The 26948-nt window shown below is 55.5% G+C and overlaps 2 protein-coding genes across 4 annotated transcripts in view; one reads left to right on the top strand and one right to left on the bottom strand.

Annotated features, from left to right (window-relative positions):
- The window catches only part of FAM110A (family with sequence similarity 110 member A), a 132240-nt gene that overhangs the window by 95947 nt on the left and 9345 nt on the right, over positions 1–26948 (bottom strand). The window lies entirely within an intron of this gene.
- Positions 12845–26744, top strand: SCRT2 (scratch family transcriptional repressor 2). Its single transcript, XM_023251370.2, has 2 exons — positions 12845–13106; positions 23926–26744. The coding sequence occupies exons 1-2, from the start codon at positions 12974–12976 to the stop codon at positions 24714–24716; spliced, it is 924 nt and encodes a 307-aa protein (XP_023107138.1). The 5' UTR covers positions 12845–12973; the 3' UTR covers positions 24717–26744.

The raw sequence follows: 26948 nt of genomic DNA, 5'->3' as shown, positions 1-26948 counted from the left end.
AGCCAGGCCTTGCCTAAGCCCCCCCATTTTCCCTGAAAAGGCTGAATTGTCTTGGCCGTTTGGGGGGCACCTCTCGGCACAGGCCGGGCTGCCTGGGCAGGGCCTGGCTGGGCTATTATCCTACATTATCTCACTCCCCTGCTCCTGAAAAGAGCCAGTGACTGCTCGCCCCCCCTCAGCCCTCCCCTGCTCCGCTCCTGTCTTTTACACTTAATTACCTCACTCATTACCCCGCAGCCTGCAGAGGCCGGACCACAACTGGGGCGTGAGTAATCCCCGCATCACACACCCAGCCAGCCGGCCAGCAAGGAGCAAATTGCTCACACAGCCCATAAATAAAGGAACAGGGCCCACTCAGGCCTTCAGAGCAGAAGGACTTCGTGGCTGCTGCCGTGAGGGGCAGGCAGTGGCCCCAGCTTCCCAGTCGGCCTTTGCCGGCCCTGGTGAGATGGTCTCCACCTCCCCCACCCCAGACGGGCGACCTTGAACTTCCCCAGGCCACTGAAGTCATAGCTCAGTGCCTCTGACAAATGAGACAGCAGGGGCCCACACCCCTTCTTCATCACAGCCCGGAAACTGTCCAGGCGCGTCTTCCAGGCTTCCTACGTGACCCCTCCAGCCATGCACCTCCACCCCTGGCAGTGGGGACCCACCAAGTTCCCAGCGTGTCCTCTTTCTCCCCCAGCTCCTTTGCACATGCCACCACTCCTGCTTCCCGAACACTCTTCCTCATCACCCAAGGGCCTGCTTAATTCCTACTCACTTGAAAGGTCACTGCCTCTGGAGAGCCTTCCTTGACCCCTCTAGGCTGGGTCAGGGACATCATGGACTTTCTTCAGTCAAAGCATCAAGCCATTATATTGTCACTGCCTTTTCGCTTGCGTCCTTTGAAGAAAGGACTGAGGGGCACCTGGGTGGCTCAGTCCGTTAAGCGGCCGACTTCAGCTCAGGTCATGATCTCGCGGTCCGTGAGTTCGAGCCCCGCGTCGGGCTCTGTGCTGACAGCTCAGAGCCTGGAGCCTGTTTCAGATTCTGTGTCTCTCTCTCTCTCTCTGACCCTCCCCCGTTCATGCTCTGTCTCTCTCTGTCTCAAAAATAAATAAACGTTAAAAAAGGAAATTTAAACATTTTTTATTTTATTTTTGAGACAGAGAGAGACAGAGCATGAACGGGGGAGGGGCAGAGAGAGAGAGAGAGACACAGAATCTGAAACAGGCTCCAGGCTCTGAGCTGTCAGCACAGAGCCCGACGCGGGGCTCGAACTCACGGACCGCGAGATCATGACCTGAGCTGAAGTCGGCCGCTTAACGGACCGAGCCACCCAGGTGCCCCAAAATAAAAAATGTTTAAAAAAAAAAAGAAGAAGAAGGAAGGACTGAGTCTTCTCCATCTTTTTGTCCAGTGCCCAGCCCAGGTCCTGGCACATGACTGGCCCATTTACTAGGCACTAAGTAAAAGCGAATAAGAGAATGAATGAATAAGTGAATGAATGAGGTGACGAAGGGTAAAGTGCATGTGCTGGATGAAGGGGTTTGGGCCCCTTGTTCCTGTGCCATGGGCTTCTCGCTCCAATATGCCACAGGCTCCCCCCTGTCCAGGGCATCTGAGCTCATGAGGATGATGGATGAACCGGGCTGCATGGCCCCAGGACCTCTCTGGGGCTGAAATTTCCTTCTTTTATGAGGTCAGGCGCAGACTCCTTCCCTCGTATCACCTTGGGAAACACCAGCTTCTCGCCTCTGGCATGAGATAGTCCAGCCTTGGCCCAGAAGTAGCCTGCACAACCTTTTCTCCATCAACTTAAAGGCTTTTGCTGATTCACCACCTCCCACATTACCCCAGGGAGGCTGGCACAGGAGCTGGCTGTGTGGTAGGCTTCTCTTGCCTGGAGGACTTCACCTCACCCTCCTGCTTCCTTCCCGGATCCAGGATAAGGAAGGGAACTTGGGAAGGTAGCTGGGAGGGAGTTCTCAAAACCTGAGAGGCCAGAGTCCATGGAATCCTTTGATATCTGGTAAATCCTACGGACCCTTTCGCAGAATTATGTCTTCAAATTAATAAAATAAATTAATTAAGAAAATAAAATGCATAGTATTATGAAAGAAACCAATTACACTCAAAGAGTTATCAAAATATTAAAAACAAGTCTGCATTACGGTAATATATGTGTTTATTTACTATGCATTATAACGCAGGGTCTAGCCAATCACCATTGTAATTTCCCAGTCGTGATGAGTGTAAATGATATTTCAAGATATCTGGAACAGCTGTAAGGTGATAAGAAAATATGTATGGTTTCTATTAGTGACAAAGTCACTGGTCCCACCAGTACCACTGTGGTCTGTTGCCTGCATTCATCGCTGAAGGATTAAGAAATTTCCGATAAAGGCTAGTGGAATTAAAGACGTAATAATACTTTTCCTCTCCAAGTCAATGACGGACCTGAACTCTTTCTGTGGAGTGCCTTTGACAGCAAGTGACAAGTGCATCAGGAGCATGCTAGCACTTCCCTTCCCGTATCTTGGCAGACATCCTTAATCAATTTTAGCAGTCTTTTCCACTAAACCCAAGCTCAGTCCCAGAATCTCCTGCAACCCCAGGCTCCAAGCGACTGCTACCAACCAATCAAAGTGGGCTCTTGAGCTGCAATCAATTGGTCACTCCTGGGGGGGCAGGGAAGGTGTGGTGCTCTTGTGAGCGGGAGATGCGGGAGGGGGGGAAGGGGCCCCTGGGTGACTTCAGCTCGGGTCATGATGTCACAGCTCGTGAGTTCGAGCCCCGCATCGGGCTCTGTGCTGACAGCTCAGAGCCTGGAGCCTCCTTCCGATTCTCTGCCCCTCACCCTGCTCGCGCTCGCTCGCTCGCTCTCTCTCTCTCTCTCTCTCTCAAAAATAAACATCAGAAGATGGAGAGGGAAGGGGGAGGTAACAGGACGTTTAGCAACAACACAGGGAGGGGGCTTGATCTGAGCTCATGACAGGGATGGACAGTCCGGGATGGGTCACGTGGTGGACATCTTTGTTCATGTCATGAACGTGTACTGAGACTTTTTGCTGAGCCACGCTGTGGAGCCGGGGACACAAGTGTGAACAACCCCAGACCCCTGCCTTTAGAGCGAGGACAGCGCCAGGAACTGAGTGCCTGCATATGCCCTTGGGGCCACCCTGGGCCGGAAGGATAGAGTCTGTAGGATTCCACCCAACCTGAGAAAAACATTAGTTTTTTCAGACAATCGAGGGGCTGCTGAATCATCCAGGATCCATGGCAGCAAACATGCTTGAAGAATCTCCAAGACGGTCAGAAACCAGGACTGAAGGCTTCATGTCAAGAAGGAAAAAAAAAAAAAAAAAAAAAAAAGCCCCAGACCGGGCAGAATCCCTAGTCCTAGGGAGACGTCACTGCTGACACCGGGGAGGCCCTGAGGCCAGAGCTCACACTGCTGACTCCAATTCCAGATGTTGACACTCAGACCTTTGTCCCTGCTGCTTTCGGACACTCGATGTAAAGGCTGCCACACTCCAGCCAGAATGGCAAGTGGCTAGCCTGGGCCACGTGACTGCTGTGGCTGCAGAGGAAGCAGGGACGTCCAGTAGGGACTCCTCTAGTGAAAGGAGGGGACTCATGAGTCAAGGGCGTTGGAAGGTGCTGGGTGGCTAAAAGGAAGGTCACCTGGCCGCTCCAGCCCCCCAAGGATCAGGTGCTTCTGCTGGGCCCAGCTCTGTGCTCAGGACTTTCTCTGGATTACGTGCGCTCATCATCTCAGCTCTCTGGAGAGAGATACCCATTTCGCAGATGAGAATAGTGGTGCTTGCAGGAGCTAAGTCCCTTGCCCCATCCTTTTAACTGTTCCACAGAGGTGGAATAGGAGGAAGTCATTACCCGCTTTGAAGCTGAACTAGGCCACTGAGCTCTAGATGCCACCGGTCCTGGCATCTGTAGGATTCCAGACCGAAGCTGTCACAGCAATGCTAGACAGATGCCCTGTGTCCCAAGCAAGCACCGGCTGCCTTCTGGACCCTACATGAAAGTCGGCTCCTCAGAGAGGTCTTCCTTGGCCACCCCACCTTAAACAGCCCTCGCCCCACTTATCTTTGCCCCAGGTCACTTACCTTCTCAGCATTTTGTAGGCAGGAAGCTGCCCCTTGTCTATTCTCTGTCGGCACAGTGGGGTGTGAGCGGCATGAAAGCGTCTCTGTCTTGTTCGCTGCTATGTCCCCAGCCCTTAGTACAGTGCCGGGCACACAGTAGGCGCTCAGTAAACCTCGGCAGACTTAGTAGCTGTGCGCCATTGGGCAATTTCTTAACCTCTCTGTGCCCAGTGTCCTCCTTTATAAAATGTGTATAAACAAACGGAGTCCCTCCAAAAGGGGTTGTGAGGGTTCCATAAGTTCACGCAGTGTCACAGCCAAGCAGGCCTTTTAAGCAGGCCCCTACTGTGTACCAGGCCGGCAGGATTTCCCTACGGGACCTTGACCGTTAGAGCCACGGGAGTCAGAGAGGAGATGCTCCTGGGGGCTGAGACGTCCTAGAGGTCAACTGGCAGAGAAAGGACTTGGAATTAACAATGGCTAACATTACGAGCACCAACTGTGTGCAAACGGGCAACCTAAACACCTCGTTCATCTCCCACCTGCTCTGTGAGGTAAGTCCCAGTAGTATCAATATCCCCATTTGACAGCCGAAGAAACTGAGGTACAGAGAAGGCAGGTAGGGTCAGGGTAGATAACTTGCCAGTACGCAGTGGAGGCGGGGTTCGAACCCAGGCCATCCCATGCTTTTAGCCCGTCTGCTTCCCAGCCCTTCCTCCACTGGGTGAGATGGAGGAGAGGCTGGGAAGGTGTGCACTGCGGGCACGTGGGTGTTCTGACGCCTTGGGACGCTGTCCCCCCCATTAAGTCTGGGGTCAGGCATGGGTCAATATTGAAAGTCCCTTGCCTCTGCACACCTGGGCCACCTCCTGGCTTTCTCCAGAAGCTGATGGGTCCCGGCTGGTGTATGAGCAGAGGCAGAGAGCAGGAAGGCAAAACTGGGGGGTGCTGAGAATCGTCGATTCCTCTATGCCAGGAGCCCTGGGAGCCTGGAAATGCCAACTCAGCAGCTCCAACAGCAACCTCAGCATCTGCCAAGGATGTTTGTGGGATCGGCTGCTGGGGAAGAGAGGGAGGCAGCCTTGATCTGGCAGGCAGGAGCCTAGAAGTTCCAGAACTTCCCGTCCCATGCCTCAGTTTTCCCAGCTGTTAAATGGCGGGTGCTGAGGGGACCATGCGGATATCCCAAAGGCTATTCAAGTAGAGCTCCCAGCCATGCTCCAGACCTCATACAACCCTATTTAATAGGTGCCATCGTTGGCCTCAGTTTACACAGGTGAAATAGAGGCACAGAGAGGCAAAGTGACTCGCCCAAAGTAACACAGCTTGAAGAAATGAAGCCGGGATTTAAACTTGGCCCGGGGTGACCCAGACCCAAACTCTGAGCCACCTCACTTGCTTGAATGTGGGGCTCTGGTGTAAGAGTCTATTAGCCACTCCACGCCCCTCCCCCCCCCAATGCGTGCTGGGGGTTTGCCTCAAGTCCCCTGACCTTGCAGGGAGCCTGGTGCTCTGATTCAGGCAACCAGGCCTTTCTAGAGGTTTCAGGGAGCTAATTAAGGTGTGACCTTGTCAGGCACAGAGTTAGCATATTCAAGAACATCTCCAACTTTGAAGGCAAGACACTTTAATGGCGGAATGTCAAGGTCTGTGATGGTCAGGATAGGGACTCAATCGTCCCCAGAGGCAGAAGCAAACCTTGAGAGCTGACAAATCAACCCAAACCCAGGCCAAAGAGGACTAAGGTGAATGGGGGTCACAAGGAGGTTTTTTCACTCGACAGTTTATTCTTTCATTCAAGAGATATAGCACTGAGGACTCATTATTTGCCCAGCCCTGTGTAGGTCATGGGGTGTGGCAATAAATGGAACAGATCTGGGCTCTCATTTGAGGCGCATTCAGCCCTGGCAGGGGGAGGAGGAAGGAGAACCCCTTTGGAGGGCCCTCCCCTACCTCCCCCAGCATTAGCACATTTGGCCCTCTTAGAAGGAGGACTCTGTGGTTTAAAATCAGGGCTCTGCAGCCAGATCAGCCGGGTTTGAATCCTGACACCTAGCTAGGACTCCTTGAGCACGTCATCTTGCCTCTCTGAGCCTTGGTTTCCTCATCTGTAAAATGGGGCTGTCAGTAAGCTCCGCTTGGTGGTGTTTTTTTTTTTAAGTTTATTTATTTATTGAGAGAGAGAGAGAGAGAGGAAGAGAGAGAGTGCAAGCAGGAGAGGGGCAGAAAGAAGGAGAGACAGAATCCCAAGCAGGCTCCACACTGTCAGCACAGAGCCCAACGTGGGGCTTGAACTCACGAACTGTGAGATCATGACCTGAGCCAAGATCAAGAGTCAGACACTTAACCAACTGCGCCACCCAGGTGCCTCTTGGCAGGCTGTTTTGATGGTCAAACCACACAAAGGGTTGCTTTTGACTCCCAGCACATAGTAAGTGCTCAATAAATATCAGCTAGCAATGTCATCATCTGAGAGTCTGAAACACACTCCTCCCACCACATATCATCTCTGTCCTGGGCTAGATCCTGGGGTCAAGCAGGAGGGTGGCGATAAGAGAAAGGGTAACTAGTACGGAGGGAGGGGAGAGTGCTCTAGGCAGCAGGAACAGGACTGCAAAGGCCTCGAGGTGGGAGGCATTGAGGGAATACGGTAGAAGCTTCAAGAGGGTCTAGGACCCTGCCACACTCCTGACCCCTCCAGGTGGCCCCTTCCTGGAGTCTGCTGAGGCTCTGAGTTCCTGAGCCAATGAGGAATGCAAATGGAAGGCTGCCAGGCCCTTTGCCGCTGCAGAGGAGGCAGTGTGGCAAAGTGGTCAGAGCACAACCTCTGGGGCAGGCTGTCCAGGTTGGGCCCGTGGCTCACCGCCTACTGGCTGTGAGACCTTGGACAAGTTACTTAACCCCTCCGGGCTGTTTCCTCCTCCGGAAAATAGGGCAAACAATACTGTCGGGCCTGAAGAGGCAAGTGTGAAGAGGAACTAAGGTAATGTTTGGAAAGCGTGCAGATCAGTACCTGGCACATGGCCCAGAGCCGTAAGTGTTTATTAAATGAATCAAGAAAAACACGCGCAGCCGCGGTAAGGTACCTGCCACTGGGCCCTCGTCTGGGCTGCAGTCACCGAGCCTCCAGCTGCAGCACCCTCTCAATCTGCCACAGTGTTTGAACTGAGGCCTCACTCCTCCTCCAGTACAGCCCCCTCTGATGACAGGGCACAGCGAGGAACGAGGGCCGGCCGTTCTGTCCAGCATGGGGCAATCCCTGTGCTGGAATGCCCTGTGGGCTGGTCACGCTTCGTTCGACCCGCACCACTGCCTGAGGCTCCTGTTCCCCGCTCTTCCTCTGTCCCACCTCTCCCTTCACAGGTACCCGACCTGCACCCTGGCGGAAGGCACCCCTCCTTCCCCCCGCAGTGTTATCTCCCATAAATTTCTGGCCTTGATTTTCACATCTGCTTCCCAGAAAACCAAAGTGGGGCCAGTAGAGAACATGGGGCTTAGCAAATTCCAGGGAGCCCACTGTGTGCCCTCAGGCAAGTCGCCTCTGTGAGCCTTGAGGTACCGAGCTTCGTCCTTCTCCTATCTTCTTCCCTTTGGCCCAGAGGAGGAGGGCCTGGATAAAACACACTGGAGAAACAGGGCAGCGTTAAGTGAAGCTTACCAGAAAAAGAGCCCCATCAGCGTGGAGTGGATGCATTTGCGGCCACTCTCCTCCTTGGAATTCATACAGAATTCCATTATCGGCCCTGGACAGCAGCTCAGGGACCATCTTCTCCCATGCCCATTTGACAGACGAGAAAGCTGGAGCCCAGAAGGAGGAGCAAAGGGGGCAGAGCCGGGACTAGAATTGAGCTCCTGACTCCCGGGGCACTGCTCCTTCCTAACCACAGGCGGTGAACCCTGCAAATAGGACGCCTCGTCCCCTCCACAGAAGTGCAGAGCGAGGCACGGGGCAGTTCTGCCGGCCACCTGGGTTACACAGCACTGAGATCCACACCCAGACACCAGTAGCCAGCCTCCTCCCGGACGGGCAGAGCAAGGTTAAAATCTGGAGGATACCAGGGCAGACTGAGTAGAGCAGAGAGGGCTGAGACGGCAGCCCCCACTAGTGAGACCTGTTGTATCAAGGCTCCTAGGGAGGCAGGCTGTGGGCCACACGGATCCGGGACCCTCCCCAGCTCCCGCACACGGTAACCTTGTGGTCTGGAACTCATCGTGCCACGTGGGTTCTACAAATGAGGCACAAGAGAGTCTTCGGCCACGAGGTCATGGTGGGGCTGAGATGAGGGAAGCCATGGAAGTTAAAATCGGCCAACAATTATCAAGGCAGGTCACTGGGGGCCAGGCACTTCTCCAAACACTTCACAGGTACATTGCCACTTAATCATGACTGCAACCTTGTGAGACGGGCCCTGTTAACGCCCCCACTTTACAGATGAGGAAACGGAGGCACAGAGAGCCACGTGGCTGGGAAATGGCAGAACTCGGATTTGAACCGAAAACAGGCCGACTCTGAATCCCTCTCACTAAAGCCCCTGGCAAGGCCAGCTTCTGTGGAGGGTAAGTGTTTAGAACAGTGCCAGGCACACAGAGCTGCACAGTGCTGCTGCCGTTGATAGAACAATAATTATTATTGTCGCTGGGGAAAGTTGCCACCAGCAGCGCTATGTTCCCAAAAGTCAGAAGAATGAATATCCTGACATGTTTCACAAAATGTATCAGTTCTTCTCTTTAGAAGTAAGGGAGCAGTTAGCAAGTATTCAAGGTCAATGCCTGTTGAATTGAAACATTTTACGGTCTTTTTCAGAAAACGCGGAAAGAAGGGGGGGGAGGGGCAAACCCATAGACCCACCCTCCGTTCAGTTTCCACGTTTATTTTTATTTTGGTTCATAGTTGTGAACACGCTAGGAGAGATTTCGGGATGCCGCATCCTTCGTTTAACAGGATTCCGTGAGCTTTTTCCCTTATACGATGATTTTTAATGACTACAGAACATTCCATCAAGCAGGTGGCTTCTTCATAGCCCCCTCCCCATTTTCCCCAGTTTGGGGCTTTTATTCCAGTCTCAGATGCTGCAGCAGACATCCCTAAGGTTAAAGCTCTTTACTTATTTGATAGTGACTTGGAGAAATGAGTTTCTCATAGCAGACTTTCTGGAACTAGGAAGCCAATGTTAGGAGAGGTTTAGGGGACAGAAGGGCCTTCTCAGTGTCCTAGTGATGAAACCGTGCCAGCCATTGTGTATTTCCTCCATGCTTAAGGCCTCCCCACACTGTAGGGTTGTGTTTTTTTCTTAATGTTTATTTATTTTTGAGAGAGAGAAGACAGAGCATGAGCAAGGGAGGGGCAGAGAGAGAGGGAGACACAAAATCTGAAGCAGGCTCCAGGCTCTGAGCTGTCAGCACAGAACCCAATGCGGGGCTCCAACCCACGAACCGTGAGATCGTGACCTGAGCCAAAGTTGGATGCTTCACTGACTGAGCCACCCAGGCGCCCCTAACACTGTAGGTATTTTTGAACCTCACTTTCTGGGCTGAAGGTTTCTTCTTTTTTTTCTTCTTTTCTTTTTTTTTTTTTTAAGTTTATTTATTTATTCTGAGAAGAGTGAGCATGAGCGGGGGGGGGGGGGGGGGGCGGGGAGCAGAGAGAGAGAATTCCAGGAAGGCTCCGTGCTGTCAGTGCAGAGGCCAACACAGGGGCTCGAACTCATGAGCTGAACCATGAGATCATGACTTGAGCCAAGATCAAGAGTTAGAAAAATGCCAGGCAACTGAACCACCCAGGTGCCCAGAGACCTGGGATCTTACACTCAACCTACCACTAGTGCTCTACAGGACCTTGAATATGTCACTTCTGGGGTGGATTACCTCTCCATCCTGCCCAGTGAGAAGACCTGATGAGAGAGAGCCCAGTTCCAGCTCTGTCTCTAAGCCATCATGAATGTTCAATGTCTTGGGAAGCTCTCTGGGTTCAGTTTCATTGTCTCTTTGTAGGAGATCAGAACGGGGGAACCACCAGGCAGGCAGAGGTGAGCTCATGGGCACCCACTTGTCTTACACATCCCACTGGACTAAGCACCCATAGAAGACGGAGATCCCAGAGCCCAGCACAAACTCAAAAATTTGGACACACCACAAATAACCATCAACACACTCCTCCGTGGCCCCAGCTCACTCCTGTCTCAGAGCCTTTGAACTTGTGGAGCCTCTGCCTGGAGCACCCTCTCCTTGGCTCCGCCCACAGCCAACTCTATCTCGTCACTCAAATCTCCACTCGGATGTCCCCTCTTCCCGGAGACCCTTACTCATCACCTCACCCAGTTTTATGTCCCTTACAGCACTGAGCAACTATTTGAAAGGATACTGTTGACATCAGTGTTTCCTTCTTCAGTGTCCATCCACTGCCCCTCGAATGTCACCTCCAAGAGAGCAGGGACTAGGATTGCCACCACTTCCTCCACAGAACCCCACAAACATGTGGGTGCTCCAGGTACAACTGTGCATATAAAAGCCACATGTATTGAGCACCTAGTATAGGCGAGGCACCGTTCCAAGCCTTTTACATACAGCAACTCTTGTAATGCTCCCAAGCCCCTGAGCTAACAGCAATTACTATTCCCATTTTATAAAGGGGGAAAGTGAGGCACAGAGCAGTTGAATAACTTGCCCACCATGCCACAGCTAGCAAGCTGGGGTGCCCCACTGCACCCTGTAAGAGTATGCTGAGCCACACATGGGACAGAGTCCCTGTCCCCATGAAGCTCAGGGGCTAATGGGCTAGCTGACCTAGTCTACAATACAGGAAGTCAGGGATACTTACTTCCCCTAGAGGAAGTGATCCCTCAGCTAAGTCCTGAGGACAAGTAGGGGCGTGCTAGGATGAAGTGGAGGGAAGGACAATCTAAAGGAGGGAACACTGTGGAGGCCAAAAGATAAGCCACCGGGCACCAAACCTAAAGAACTAGAAGTTGCTTGTATGGCTGGTGTAGGGAACACAGGGGTATGCCATGTGTCAAGGGATATGATCATCTCAACCCACAGTGACTGAGATTTGAAAAAAGTCCCAGGGAGGAAATATGAGGCTGTACGGCTGGGAAGATGGGCACCACTCCCCCAGATCGTGCAGGGCCTTGGCAAGCTGAAGGGTGCATGTTTTATTCCAAGGTTCCACATCACACCTCAAAGACTAGTGGAAGCCCCTCACTTGGTGGTGCCCAAGGGCCACACAAGGGTCTCTGGAAATTTCTGCTGACTCACTGTGGGACCTCAGGCACCTCCATACTCTCTCTGGGTCTTAGTCTCCCAACTGGTATTGAATGACCCAGTGCCAAAAGCACATCCCCACTCCGTCAGCCTGGCATCCCATAAACAGAATGCTGTTGACCAAGGAGATCCTGACATTCCTGGAGTCCAATTCTGGGACTCTTGTGCACTGGCCATCCCATACTTGCTGAGGCCAGCCCACCACCATGGCACTTTGCCAAGCAAGTCTCTGGGCAGGGGTTTGAGTTCTCCTGCTCCTCGATCCTCCAAGATATAGAGGCTCCCCCTAGGTTTTGGCAGGATGGTGGGGGGGGGGGGGGTCTGCTCAGATCCTCCTGGAGACAAAGGAGCTGACCTGCAAAGAGTTCCAGCGGGAGCCCCGCTCCCCCTCCCTTCCCCCCTCTCCCTTCCCAGTCCACGTGTCTCTATTGTCTGCTCCCCGCTTCAGGGAAAGACACAGCCTCGGATGTGTCAAAACCACCACCCCCCGGCAGCAGGGAAATTAATTACTGGACGATTTTCACTTCCTCTTGCAGCGCCTGCCTGAGCTAGGCACCGGAACAGGACCGGCTGAGAGGGGCCGGCATCGGCATGGGGGACTTGCTGCCCCCACCAGTTCTGGGAGAAGAAAGTTGAACCCCAAACCCAACAGGGGCTTCAGTGGGAGGCCAAGCTGGGGTGGGGGTGCCGACTTCCTCTAGTTAAAGCTGAGTGTCCACACTGGCCACTTCTGAATTGGGGGAGAGGGAGAGGACTGGAGGCAGGAGGGTCGCGGCTGGCGAGCTCACACTCTTTTCTTTGCATCCCCTTCCCTGTGTCCCCATGTGCCTGAACCCCGACTGCTCGGACCACTCTCTGTCCTCTCCCCTCGGCTTCTCCCTCTATCTTACACTTTTCTTTCCCTTTCTTTGCATCCCTGGGGGGCTTTCTTTTTGTGTGTCTGGATCTCTTTTTTTCTCCCATGGGTGTGTGAGCGTGTGTTGCTACTTCTTTCCATCTCTGTTTTCCTTCTTTCTCTGTTTCTCTCTTGTGTCTTTTTGTCCTTATCTCGGTCTCTATTTCTACCTCTTTCAGTGTATGTCTCTGTCTTTCTCTGTGTATCTCCTCTCTCCTCTCTCTCTCCCTCCACCCCCCCCCCTCCTCTTTCTCCGTCTCTCTGTATCTCTGCGCCTTTCTCGCCCTCACTTTCTCCCCTCCTGCCTGCCCGCTGCTCCCTGCGCCTGGCCTGCCCCCACCGCTGCCGGTTCAGGGGAACGTGTGCGGAGCGATTGTCCTGGGGGACATTTGATGGATTAGAGCGCTGAACAGTTCCATTGCTAGGGGACCACCTGATCTCCTCCAGCCTGCGTCCCATATAAAGCCGGCAGGCAGCCGGAGTGCTGAGCACAGCTCCAGCGATCGCCTGTCTGCGCGCCGCCGCCGCCAAGCCCGAGCGGGAGCCCGAGCCAGAGCCGGGGCCGCCGCCACCGGTGCCGGCTCCGCGCTGCCGCCCGCCCGCCCGCCCGCCCGCTGGGAGCTGTCCAGTGCTGAAACCCCGCGCCGACAGCCAATCGCGCCCGGCTGGCCGCCTCCCCCCACCGGGGCCCCACGCAAGTGCCCCCGCCGAGCCCCCCGCCAGTCGCACCATGCCGCGCTCCTTCCTGGTAAAGAAGATCAAAGGGGACGGCTTCCAGTGCAGCGGGGTGCCGGCCCCCACCTACCACCCCTTGGAGACCGCCTACGTGCTGCCTGGCGCCCGGGGGCCGCCCGGGGACAACGGTGAGTAGGACCCGGCGGGGGGGGGGGGGGCGGGGGGGAGGGAAAGAGGGAGGGGAGTTCGGGCCCTCCCCAACTCGGGCCACGAGGAGGGGTGCGCGCGGCAGGGAACCCCGGGTAGAGATTTCCCTGGCTGTGTGCGCCTCCCGGGCTTCCCGAGGGCCGGGCGGGCGGGGCAGGGGCTAGGTCCCTACAAAGGGAAAGTCGCAGGGTCGATCCATCCCACAGCCACGCGCCAGCCCGGACTTAGAAAGTTGTGGCCCTAAACGGGGCTGGAGTGAGGGGTGGTGAGAGAATGGAGAGAGAGAGAGAGAGAGAGAGAGAGAGAGAGAGAGAGAGAGAGAGAGAGAGGCACCCACGAAGGGCTAATGCTGGGGGCCAATGCACAAGGCAGTCTGTGGGTCCCCTCTCCCCAGTGGAGGGAAGGAGGCTGGATGTCTGAGTGTACTGCCCTGGTGGAGAAGCGGGCCTGCACTACCAGTCCCTGGGGAGACAGGGTTGGCTCCTTGGGTGTAGCTGGGGGCTCCCTCCTTCCCTTCAAGCCTGCTCCCCCTGGCGATGCCAGACAAGTGTTCTCAGGTCCCCTCTCTCAGCAACTCTTTTGTTACCCTCAGCCACATGCCTGCCAAAGGCTGGGCCTGTCCTGGGGACTGCAAGGAAGAGGGGATTTCTAGGAGGGGTTCCCCCAAAGTGGCTCCTGGTCCCCTGGGCTGCACTCCCTCCCCACTCCAGCTTCTCAACCCCCTCCAGAGCCAGCCCTGCTGTTCCTTGTAAGTCCCCCACCCCCAACACACTCCATCTCTTCTCAGAGCAAGTTCCCGCAGGGACAAGGGTTTGAGGGACAAGAGAGGTCATTCAGGCTCAGAAGGGGGTGATCTCTGAAGGATGTAGAGAAGAATCTGAGACTGCTTCCGTAGATCCCATCCCCCATCAAGGGGATCACAAAAGGGTTCTCCTCTGATGGCCCACACCAGGGCAGGTGTCTGGAGAAGAGGCATCCCTTTGGCAGTAAGAAATCTGACATCACATGTGGCATTGGCTTTGGGGTGTGTGGGGAGGGGGAGATGAGGAAGAAGAGGGGAGGAGAGAAAAAGAAGAGAAGAAAGGGCTGAGAATGGGGGGTGGGCTGAGGTGGTGAAGGCAGGAGCCAGGGAGGGTGGGAGTTTCACCTTGGGGATTGCCAAGCACTTCACCCACATTCCATCACTCTGTCAAGCCAGGTAGCAAGAGGGCGCTGGGCAAAAGGCTCTGTGACCTCATCAAGGTCAAAGAAATTAGGGAGTGATCAGGGATACAGCTGCAGCCCCTCAGCCCCTGGCCTCCTCCAGATCCCCAAGAGAACCAACCCCCATTTTCTTCACCCATATGTCTCTCATTCTACTGTCCTCTTTTCTTGACCCCAGGGCCTCTTGGGTTCGAGGACAGAGGCCCAGGGATATGGCTGGGCTTGTCTGAGTGCTGGCAGGACAGAGGGTGGACCTGGGACCATGCCAGGGCTGGGGCGTGTGTGTGCTAGGATCTGGGTAGAAATGCCTGCAAGACTGGGATGTGGATCCCTTGGGGGACTGGCACAAAATCCTGGGCTCCCACCCCCTGAGGCTTCTGTGGTCCTGTCCCCAGGCCAGTTGAGGAAACCCAGAGAAGCCTAGAGAATTTCTCATGCACAATCTAAACTGCAAACTATTCCTCAGGAGGGAGGCAGGAGTGCCTTGCTTTGAATTCAGGCCAAAAAAGCTTTGAAAGGAGCCCCTGAGTGAATGGTGGGTCAGAGCAAAAGTTGGGGCAAAGCTACCAGCAGGGGTGTTCCCACAGGGGTTCCACCAGGTTTGACACCCTAGAACTCCCTTGTCTTTTGCCCTTTCCCCAGAAGGTTGTAGACCAGCTCCCTGGCCTCCAGAGAATTCTCCGGCTGTCCTGATAGTCTGATCCCTGGCCTAGAACCCTGAGTGACTTGGGCTCTAGATCTCTGACTCGCTATGTGACCTTGGGCAAGTGTCTTCCTTTCTGTGGTCCTCTGCCTCCCCAGCAGGGAAAGAGTTTGGATGGCTGAACTGAGTATCCTTCCAACTTTGACAAGCTCAGCTTTTGTGAAGGTCAAGTGTGGAATGGGAGGCTCTGGAGATGCCTGGATGAGGGTCTAACAGAATGCAGGGGGCCATTGTCGGGGTTTCTGTAGGATTCTGTTTGCCATCCAATGCCTGGCTGAGGGTGGCAGAGTTTCTGAGACCAGGTATTTCTTGGCTTCATTCTCTGCAGGCTGCCCCACAGTGAGGACAGGCACCCTGGCTTAGCCGCTCTTGGCAGTATCTGCAGTCCAGGGTTAGTGCCGGAGATCAGGGGGTGACCCTTCAAGCCTGGGTATGGCCAGGAAACACAAGGTCTGCCTCATCCTGTTGTCAGGGGCCTCTCCTATCCCTGGGGTGTGGCTAGACTGGGCAGTGAAGGCTCCCTCATCCCACGGGTGGGTAGGGTGCTGGGGGTCCTCAGAGAGCCTACCGGCTCCTAGTGGCCCGTTGTCTCCACTCTGCCGGAAATAACCTTGCTGAGCGTTTGAGGGAAGTGTGAAAAATTGCTGAGCCGACGTTTTTCTCTCCCAGCGTGTGTAAGTGTGCTGGGTAAACAAGGAGAAAGAGAGGAGGGGGGGGAGGTGAGGAGATGGAGGGAGGAAAGGAGGGAGGGAGGAGAAGGGAGGGGGAAGGGGGGAAGGGGGGAAGGGCCTGGGGCTGGAGATAGTTCCAGTTATTAGAAAGATCCTCTTACAAGCCATTCCTGCAGCAGCCGCTACAGGGTCAGGATGAGGCTGGTGGGAGGGGAAGCTGGGGAGGGGTGCGGGGAGGGGGGCCTGTGAATGTGGAGGTCAGGAGAACCACTGGCTCCTAAGTGATGAAGATTCAGGGCCCCAAATTAAAGAGGTGTACTCCCAGCTCAGGGAATGCCTGGGAGTGCTGAGGATTCCTGGAGGACTCCTCCTACACACACACACACACACACACACACACACACACACACACACACACACACAAGCAATGCTCTACTCCCTCCCTTTTCAGCTTCTACAGGCTGGGCAAAAAGGTGCAGGTGCATCAGGGCTCCAGGCCTCGCCCCAGCCCAAAGAGCCCCTAAACAGGGAAGGGGAAGCTTCCCAAATGGAAAAATCTCTAGGCCTTTCTGCAGAGCTCCCCAAAGAAGGCAGACCAGATTTAATTCCACCATCCTGTCCAATACAATGCCTCATTTCTCCCCCTCCTTCTCCTCTTGCTCCTCCACTGTTTTCTGCCTCAGTGCAGCCTCCCCTTCCCCTCCTCTCCCCTGAGTGATTCTGAACACAGATTCCGTCTTGTGAGATGCCAACTCACATCCTCCTGACCCTCTCAGAACCTCGCCCTCCAACTCCACCAAGCCCACCCCTTCGCATCCTGGGGAGATGCTGGGGGAACTCTCAGCCATCCCAGAGCAGGCTGCTGCTCATCTATCTGCGTGGCTGTAGTCTCCGTGGATCTCAGCCCATCTTCACTGCCTACCTCCATCACACCCTCACACCCCAACTCTGAACTCCAGCTGGGCTCCCTGTCCTCCCTCCTCTGCCCCCCCCCCACCCTGGTCCTGCCCCCGTACTGCTTCACAGTGCATCTGACCCAGGCAGATGAGGGATCAATGCCAATCCAATAACACAGTTGTCTGCCCTCCACAGCTACATTAAGCCTCTCCAGCAGGCTGAAGAAGCACTCCTACTCTTGCCCATGGGCTTATCTAGTTGACCACATTACACCAGCACCCACTTCCTCTCACTCCCTCTGATGGCGCCAGGGAGTCGCTCCAGGCCAGGCCTGGAAGCCCAGCTGAAAGGCCCCAACACATCCACCCCACACCTCAGAAAGGCCATCTGGGGAGCAGGGATGCAAAAGGGCTGCCCCAATTCCTTGGCAGAGGGAGCCCAGAGACGGCTGGGGAGGTGCCCAAGGACACACAGCAGGCCCATCTGGCTCTTAACTACCACTTCCCCTGGTATCTCAGTCTTGATCTAGGCCCAAGATCCAGGTTAGAGACGTGTCAGAGGTCCAGGTTCAAAGTCCAGGTCCAGATCTGAGATCCAGGCCCAACATCCATGTCCAACCTTAAGTCTAGGACAAGGTCCAAGGTCAATGTCCTAGGCTAGTCCAGTCCAAGATTCAGGACAAATTCATGTCCAAGTTCAAGTTTCAATGTCCGAGATCAGGTCCAGGTCAATGTTCAGGGTCCAGGATTACGATCCAGATCGAATTTCTAGTTCAAGGTCATGTCCAGGTCCATTCTGAAGGCTTGCCAGGTTGATGTCTTAGACTCACCATTAGCTTTTTCGTGACCTTGGACTGGTCTCCCCCAACCCCAGCCTTAGTTTCCTTCTCATGAACTCAAGCAGTTGAACTTGATCTCTTTCAGCTCTGACCTTGTAGGGACCCAGAAATCTGATTTTTCTAAGAATTAGTCAGTGGGAGTATGGAATAACAGGGCCCATGTGGGATATGGAATCTGGGGTCCACAGTCCCCTCTAAGCCTGGGATCACAAAGGTGACATGAGGGGACAGAGCTGAGCATCTATTTTTCAAGCAGTCTGTTTATGGTTCCTGAGGGACAGCAGAAGAATACATCAAGTCCCTATGTCAGCACAGCAATTTATATCATCCCCCAAACTCCCCACACCCCAACTCCCCCCACACACACTGTGGGCAAAGGGCAGTGAGCACAGGGGAGGATTAGCTCCAACCTACAAAGGCAAACGAGGCCAGGGAGACCCGTGCCTTGCATGAGGTCACGGGGCATAAATGGTGGACCCTGTCGCACCTCCCTGGTGAGTGCTTCATCTACATGTTCTAAGAACCCTCCATAGCCTGGAGGCCCTCTGAGAGGCAGGATGAGACCCTTGCTGAGAGAGATGAGACCCCCAGAGTTCCTGGCCTCCCTCGCAGCTGCGGTGTCCGGCTGCCAGCCTTTGGGTAAGAAGGGAGGTTGGAATGGGCCCTCTGACTGTACCCTTCTGGAACAGAAGGAGGGGAGGGCAGAAAGCAGGAGGCGTGGAGCGCCTGCATGCATTGTGCAAGGGCCTTCCGGAGACTCCCCCAAGGGAGCAGACCAGTCAGTGCCAGGCAATTCAAGACCCTTAGCCACCCACTCCTATCTCCACAACCCCTTGAAAAATCTTTCCTATTGATTCCTGCAGCGCTGTGGACCTCCCCATGGGCCACAGGAATTGGGTCACAGTCAGGAGGAAACAGAATATGTGGGATTTCTTGAGTGGGGGGAAGGGAGGGAGGGACCCTGGAATCCTCTAGACACTCCCTGGGCCTGGGTCAGTAGGCGTCAGCCCCACACCCTACAGCCGTGGTCGTGTTGGGCCAGACTTCACTCTGTCCCCTGCTCATCTGGACTCCCAGGGACCCTCCCCAGTGGGCAGGTGCACCAGCTGCTAGGCCCTTGGAGGATGTGGGTGTCATTTCTGGTCTGGTGCCCAGGGAACAGCTAACAAAGATGCTATAATAAGGGGAGGGGGAGGCACCAGCCCCTTTGCCCAGCTCTGTGAGCAGACAGGAGAAACTATTTTTATCCCGCTTTGCTGCTGACAGACCTGGCTTTCTGCTCAGCTGGCTGGAGCTGATTCTCGAGGCCCGAGGCCCTGGCACAGCAAGAGGCTGCTCTAAATATACCCGTGCAGCAGCCCCTCCAGCTCCCACCACCAAGCAGGGCTGGGCCCTCCTCAGGAAAGTGGGCCACCTGGAAAGCCGGCCCACTACCAGGCCCCTCTCTTTTTCTGCCCATCTCAAGGCAGGGCAGTGGGACTGGGGCTGGAAATGCCCTGGAGGAAGGTTGGGACCCTGGGAATCTGGGAGAGACTGGGAAAGGGAGTCAAGGACTGAGAGGCAGGAGGCTGGCCTAACTCGGGTGTGAACTTGCTTTGTGACCTGAGGTGGGTCAAGGCCTCTCTCTGGGCCTCAGCTTCGATACGGCCCTGGAGGAAGTGACTATCACGTTCCCTTAGAGAGGAAGTCATGTGCACAGAGCACTGAGCAGGGTGCCTTGTACACAGTCAGTGCTTAATAAGAGTCCATCATTACTTCTGTTAGTTTTATTTGCAAAAACTTACAAGGGGCTGGAACAGTTTCTCAAAGAGCTTCTCTCCGCCCCCAACACCCCACCATCCTATCAGACACGGGCCAAGTGGGGGATGTCACCTGGAAAAGAAACCCACTGCTCCTTTCCCCCACCAGTTGAAAACTTCCTACCCCAGCAGTCTCCATCCAGCTAGGGTGTTCTGGGAAAAAACACAGGCTTCGGAGGGTTACAAGCCTAGCTCCTCTTCCAGCGACCTTGGGCAAATCCTCTCCCCTCTCTGGGCCTCTGGGCTTAGCACCGTGCCTGGCACCCAGGGGAGGGTCAATGAAAGCAGTGGTACTGGTAATGGCACTTATCAGAAATGCCTCCCCTCACCCCAAGGGGCCAGACGGCTGGGTGAGACCGTGTCTGGAGTCCACCTAGCACCTTAATCTTCGTAAAATTCCCTTCCCACCATTCCTTTGGCTACCAGATTTTTCATTTTTAACGGATTCTGGACCTTCGATCTAAAGTATCGAGACTCTTAGGCAGAGAAGGCCAAGAGTCGTTCGCAGGTGACATGTGTATGCTGTCTCCAAAGTGTTTCTGAGCCTTCCCCCAGGTGGCAGGGGTGGCTCTAGTCCCGATCCCTCCAATGGGGGATTCGAGCCCAGAGAGGCTGTGTGACTTGCCCAAGAGCACACAGCTAGGATATGAGTAAAAGAACCAGGATGAGAGCCACGTCTCTTCTCCCTGGGTCCCTGGCCATTCCTGCCTCTGTCGTGACCCACTCTGTCACTCTGTCAGATGGGGGACAAGTAGCTCAGCCATCTATGGTCACCTGTGGAACAGAGGAAAGCACCGAAAACCCATCGGGGTTCCATGCACAGAGTTAGAACACAACTTAGCGTCCTAAAGGATTCTCCAGTGTTGAGGCCCAGAGAGGTGAGGTGGTTTGCCCAAGATCATATAGCAGCCTGAGACTCCCATGTGTGTCTCGTTCTCCTCTTGCTAGATTAGAAGACTATCACCAGGAAACGTAGGGATAATAATGATAATAATAATGGCAGCTGGGGAGTCTGTTGTGTGCCAAGCATTGTACTAAGCACTTTATGTGCATTAATTCATTCAGTGCTATTACAAGCTCCCTTATACATACGTGGCACAAAACGGTTACATAACTTGCCAAGGTCACATAGACAAGGTCACATAGGGCGGCTCTGAGGAGAGTGAGGTAGAATTGAGGGAGCTTGGGGGTGTGCTGGAGGGACAGGAAAAGGGCCTGAGGATCTAATTCAGAAAGGGCCACGATGCAGAATGGGTCTTTAAAGCATCCCAGTCAACCTTCTTCCGTACAGACCAAGTCCAGAGAGGCTAAGTAACCTGGCCAAGGTCACAAAGCAAGTTAGAACCACCTCCTCCCGATATGACCACGAAAACTCTCTTCTAGCCCACAACTCTACCCCGCCCCCACCCACACAACGCACGTGGAGCTTCACGACTGCTGGGAATCAGGTCTGGCCTGCAATGCCTGTCCTGAAGGCAATTCTGCATCCGTCTCTAGGCTGAAGAGCAGCCTTTGTTTGAGGCGCCCCTATTTCTATGTAAAGAGCCCCCCAGCGACAGGAGTAAGATGCTGCAGTGCTACAGGCTGCCACCAGAGGGCACCACAGGCAGGGAGCCCGTGAGGACTTGGCCTGGGTCACTGAACTCCTGCCACCCACCAAAAGTTTTCTCACCCAAACCTGAAGTAGAAATTACACGTCCTGAGGCAACAGAGGCCCAGAGAGGAACATCAAGATGTGTCTTAGCAGATGCCAACAAAACCGCCGCACAGAAACCCATGTGGGGAGATTGTTGGGTTGGGTTGGGATCCTGGGTTGGGATCCTGGCCCTAAGTTACTAGGCGGGCACGTTGCTTAACCATCTTGTGTCTAAATTTCCTGGTCTGTAAGATGATAGCAACCTCGGAGTCAAGAGGATGGAATGCATTCATGTATATAAAGCCCTCAAAATGGCACCTGACACATTTAAGTTCTCTAGGATGTTCATTAGTATCTGTTCACTTTTCACATACGGTTTCTTTACTCGCGGACTCCCTACTGCAACTGTCTGCATGCTTCCATTATCCCCCGTTTTACAGCTGGGGAAACAGCGGCACAGAGAGGGCAAGCAGTTTGTCCAAGGTCACACAGCTGGGAACAGTCAAGTCAGAACTCAATCCAGGCAGTGGGGCACCAAGGTTATGCTCTTAACCAGTATGCCGTCCTTATTCAGTAATAGGACACGCGCTGGTCGCATGATCAGTGATCCCCTGACACATGGATCCTATACTATCTATCCCCTGAGGCACACAAAGGTACATGACTTGCTCAAGGTCACCCAGAATCTGTGCCAGGAGTCAAGCTGTCCGAAGACCAGGTAGGCAGAATGGCCTACAGCGGGTCACGCTGGGCTGGGGAGTGAGGCTGGCCCCGCAAATCTCCATTGCCACTTATCACCCATTTCACAAATGCTTATGGAGCGCTGGCTAGCTGGGGCCCTGGGGATGGGAGGTAGCCACTTCCTCCGGGACCTCTGGGTGTGTGGGAAGCAAGGGAGCAGGGCAGTGTGTTCCAATCCTTGCTCCACCCCTGAGCAAGCACCATTACCACTCCATACTTCAGTTTCTTTATCTGTAGTGAAAGTGCTTTTGTGATGATTTGGTCAGGTGATGGGAGTGAAGCGCCCAGCCCAAAGCCTGGCATGCAGTAAGCGCTCAATAAATATTTGCTGTTATTATCACTATCTCAGGAGTTACAATAGAAGTACCAGGGACAGGAGGTCTGGGAGTACCAGGCAGGTATTTAACTCAGTCTGAAACAATACTCCCTGAATGTTTTGGGGCCTGATTCCTGAAGTGGGGGGGGGGGGGAGTGCCTCCAGACCAAAGGCAGACAGGAGGGGAGGAATGGGATGCTGGGAGGCGGGGCAACTCTCCTTCCCCCATTAAAAAACTGCCAGCCCCACTGCCTTCTCTGCAACCCGAGCCCCTCCCTACTGAGTCATCCACCCCCACAGTCCCCAGTCACTCTGTGTGCAGACTGTCTTGTGCCAACAGCTGAAGGGAAAGAAAAAAAAGGGCATGCCCTCGCCTTCAGGGCTGGGGGACACTCTGCACAGACTTTACTCTGTGACCATCGCAAATTCCAGACGAGAGGAAGAGGTACAGAGGCTGGATGGGGCAGGCAGGCTGTTTCAAGCTGGGAATCCAGTTCCCTGCTTACAAAGTCTTATTCCGCCTGTTTTCCTGAGTGGGGGAGGCTGGAGAGTGGGGAGAACGGGTCTCAAGGTCAGAAGGAAGGTCAGAGCTCCGGCTGTGCCACTCGCCAGCTTGAAGGCCTCAGAAAGGGGCCAGACTTTCCTTGTTCTCCTGGAATCGAAAGACAATGGAAACACTTTGTAATTTGGTGCCAGGTCGGTAAGTGTTGGGCACGTCTGCCAGAAATTCCCCTGAGAGCCCGGACCCCAGGTCTGAGGAGGGTGCCAGCCAGGACCACGCTAGGCCCTGGGAAGGAGAGACAAATCATGGTGGCCCCTGCACTTGGGAAGCCTCTGTGGAATCCCCTGGGCGAGCCTCAGCCTGCCTACCCACCCATCACACAAACCCAAGGTAGACAGGATTTCTGGTCCAACTCCAAAGAGGAGGGAAGAAGGGGGGGGAGGTGAATTTTCACAGGGAGACTCCAGAATGCTTCTAGTGGAGCTGGGAGCAAAACAGGCTCAGGAGCAAATACAAGGAAGTCCCATTCCTGAAGCACCTAGTACATGCCACACACATGACCTCTCAAATCCTCTAGCAGCCCCGGGAGATGGGTCTAACAGGGCTGTAACTCATTTATGCAACATCTACTCATTGCACACCTGTTTTTTTTAAGCCAGGCACATGCTGGGCACACAAATCCAGCCCTTGGAAGCTCACAGCCTGGTGGGGTAGGCAGACAATTAAATAACCTTCAGTGAGGACACTTATTCAAGCAAATAAAAAGCATAATTATAATAGCTAACATTTATATAGTAATTACTGGGTACTCCTTCTCTCCCTTTCTCTGTATTTCCTTACACAGAAATTGGGGATGAGAACGGCACCACTTTGTAGGGCCTGTAAGGACTGAATGAGTTAACATGAATAAAGCACTGAAGCAGGGCCCGGTGCGTGCTTAATACGTGCTTCTTTTCATCACTTAACTCTGCCCTTCCAAAGACCCTGGGAGGGAGAGCCCAATTATAAGCTCCATTTTGTAGATGAGGAAACAGATTCAAAGAAGTTACAGCACTGGAATGGCAGAATGCCGTTAGAATAAAGGCAGCATGGCCTTTGGCGTCAAGCTGCTAAGGTCTGAATCTTGGCTCTATCACTTACTAGCTGGGAGTTTAGACGCTTTACGTCTCCGTCTGTAAAGTGGGTGTGAAAAACGGTAAGACCTTCAGTGCGTGGCTGTGAGCCACTTAAGAAGCTAGTGAACACACAGCCCGTGGCACCGTGGGGGCGCCATGCTCCAAGAGGGTGGCGCAGGGGTTGTTTCATCGGTGGCCCATAGCGGAAGGATGTGAACACAGGCAGGGCGGAGGCGCAGGACCGCGACCGCCGTCTTAGTTAGGAGCGCCAACATTTCCCAAGAGCGAGCTCCGGGACGCCGCGCTGGAGAGCGCCGGGAGTGTGACCTGCCCCCTGCGGCGCCTCACCTACGTCCCCGCTCCCTTCCCGCCCCTGCAGGTTACGCCCCGCACTGCCTGCCGCCCAGCAGCTACGATGCGGACCAGAAGCCCGGCCTGGAGCTGGCGCCGGCCGAGCCCGCCTACCCGCCGGCGGCGCCGGAGGAGTACAGCGACCCCGAGAGCCCGCAGTCCAGCCTGTCGGCGCGCTACTTCCGCGGGGAGGCGGCCGTGACCGACAGCTACTCCATGGACGCCTTCTTCATCTCGGACGGGCGCTCGCGGCGGCGGCGCGGCGCGGGCGGCGGGGACGCGGGCGGCGCGGGGGACGCCGGGAGCGCCGGGGGGCGCGCGGGGCGCGCGGGGGCGCCGGCGGGCGGCGGGCACCGGCACGCGTGCGCCGAGTGCGGCAAGACGTACGCCACGTCGTCGAACCTGAGCCGCCACAAGCAGACGCACCGCAGCCTGGACAGCCAGCTGGCGCGCAAGTGCCCGACGTGCGGCAAGGCGTACGTGTCCATGCCCGCCCTGGCCATGCACGTGCTCACGCACAACCTGCGCCACAAGTGCGGCGTGTGCGGCAAGGCCTTCTCGCGGCCCTGGCTGCTGCAGGGCCACATGCGCTCGCACACGGGCGAGAAGCCGTTCGGCTGCGCGCACTGCGGCAAGGCCTTCGCCGACCGCTCCAACCTGCGCGCGCACATGCAGACGCACTCGGCCTTCAAGCACTACCGCTGCCGCCAGTGCGACAAGAGCTTCGCGCTCAAGTCCTACCTCCACAAGCACTGCGAGGCCGCCTGCGTCAAGGGGGCCGAGCCGCCCCCGCCGCCGCCCGCCGGCCCCGCCAGCTGAGCCGCCCGCCGCCGCCGCCGCCGCCGCCCTCGGGGCCCCCCACCTCCACCTCCATCCTCTCCGCGCCCCAACAGCGTTTCCCTGCCCACCCCTCCCCCCTCGTGGGGAACCCCTCCCAGCCCGGAACTTTTCTCTCCCGCCCCGAAAACCACCGCTCACCTCTGGCACTGGCTACCCCAGCGCACCCGACCGCAACGTCCTTTCCGCCCCCTGAGACTCGGACCTTGACCCCCTGCTCCCAACTCAGGCACCAGGTCCGCACCTCTCCCGGGCCCCAGATTTCCTTCCGCCCAGATCCTGCACCTCTCCCCTCTTTCAGACTTCTCTTCCCACTTCTCAGCTGAGCCTCTCCTATCGTTCCTCTATTGGAACCCCAATCTAAGGCCCAAACCTACCTTTGACTCTCACGTCTGTTGTGGTTTCCTCATCCACACCGGTACGGTACGCAGGCCCTGCAGCTCCCAGACCACATTCCAACCCCAGACCGTCCTTCTGGCCTCTGCCAGGGCTCGCTGTATGTGTGCCCATCTAGGGATCCAATCCTCACCCCTCCTGGAGTCCCCGGTGTGTCCCTGATCCCCTCCATACCCTGGCCTTAGGTCCAGCCATTCACAGCCCCCTGTACCATGCTCACATACATACATCCCCCACCCTCTTCGGTCCTAGGGCCTTCTCAACCGCTCCCACCCCCTACTCTCTCCAGACCCCCTCATCCTCCCCGCAGTTCTCATCTTTTTGTGTTCACCTGACCAGGGGCAGACTTGAGGGGCAGTTCAGGCCCTGCCCCCCTAATGTAGTCCTCCTCTCACCCCAGGACAGCCCCTCCCTGGGCTTCCAGTCTCCAGCTGCCCGCTCCCCAGATTCTCTGAGCACTTTCCCCCACCCCCAGGACTACAGGTACCCCTCCTTATTTGTTGGGGGGAGTCTGGGGCACCTCACAAATGCCCTTCCCCCTGTCTGGCTGGGCCTCTCCAGTTATTTATTTGTGTATTTATTTATTTATCTATTTATTGTTATATTTAATCTCTTGGCCTCACCCAGGGATGGTCTGGCTTCCCCAGCTGGACTGGGAGGTCAGGGAGCCAGGCAAGGAGAGAGACAGCAACGGCCATAGAAAGCTGTTCCCCATCCCACCCCCCACTCACACCCCCTCTTGGGGAGTGACGGAGAAGCCTCACCCTCCTCAGAGCCTGAACTCTGGGGAGGGGGCACGAGAATGAGAGGGATAGCCTGCTTACCCTCAAGGGGGGGGGGGTGGCGGTGAGGGGTATCAGGAGATCCAGTCATGGGGCAGGTCCCCACCCTCCTGAGCCTTCCACTCCCACTCCAGGGAGACCGGAGAGAGGAGCCTCCTCGATTTGTTTCCTATTTATTCCTCTTCTCAAGGGACCCCAGGTTCCAGGGACCGACTGAGCCCCGGACCCCGCTGGGGCCTCCGGCCTGCTCTGCTCCCGGGAGGAGCGCTCCCTCCCGGCCACGTCTATGCAACTCTCCCGGGCAGAGGGGCCGCCACTACCTCCCCCGCCGCGCTTTCGCATGCCCGGGTGAGGACCGAAGCACACACCTCCACGCTCACGGGCCCTGGCCCCCCCTGCTTTAAGCACACGCCTCTGCCCCATCACTAGGCGCCCAGTTCTGGGGGCAGGAGTCCTGGACTCTCCGACCCCTCCCTCTTTCCTCCCAGCCACAGAGGAGGGTGGAGACTGGAGGGGCCCCTGGAGTAGGGGCCCTTCTCTAGGGAGGGCTTCTCAGCTCCAGGCCCACCTGGGAAGGGAGGCAGCAGGGATGGGGGGAGGGAGAGGGGTCGCAGAAGCAATTACGGAGGGTGTTGACCCTGTAAATAGGAACTTCTGACAGCAATAATTTTCCATGCATGCTAAGCCTTTTGGCCATATTTTGTATGAGCGCTTGGCGCTCCCCCTCCCTCCTCCTCCCCCATCTCGCACCCCAGACCCCCCTCCCTTCCTCACCTCCGGCAGTATTACTTGTAACGCAATTCAGGGATATTAAAGGGACTTTGGCCACTCACCAGCGCCTCTAGACCTTGTGATTGGGGGTGGGGTGTGGGCAGAGGAGGCATCTGAGAGGCAGCTGGATTTTTTTCTCTTTTTACATTTTTTTGTTACACATTCATCATGTTTCATATTAATCTTGTTTATTGCAGCTGCATCTTTTCCACTCCATTTCCCTCCCCTTAGCGTGACCACCGTGTAGCTGCCGCCAGGGGTCACA

The sequence above is a fragment of the Felis catus genome, chromosome A3 (genome assembly GCF_018350175.1).
Source record: "Felis catus isolate Fca126 chromosome A3, F.catus_Fca126_mat1.0, whole genome shotgun sequence".
NCBI classification, from domain to species: domain Eukaryota; kingdom Metazoa; phylum Chordata; class Mammalia; order Carnivora; family Felidae; genus Felis; species Felis catus.
The sequence above is the reverse complement of the archived record's forward strand: the minus strand, read 5'-3'. Positions and strand labels throughout refer to the sequence as shown.

Coding starts and splice junctions, on each gene's coding strand:
- SCRT2 (XM_023251370.2), top strand. CDS start 12,974: ATGCCGCGCTCCTTCCTGGTAAAGAAGATCAAAGGGGACGGCTTCCAG. Junction 13,107..23,925: donor GGGGCCGCCCGGGGACAACG/GTGAGTAGGACC, acceptor CCGCCCCTGCAG/GTTACGCCCCGCACTGCCTG.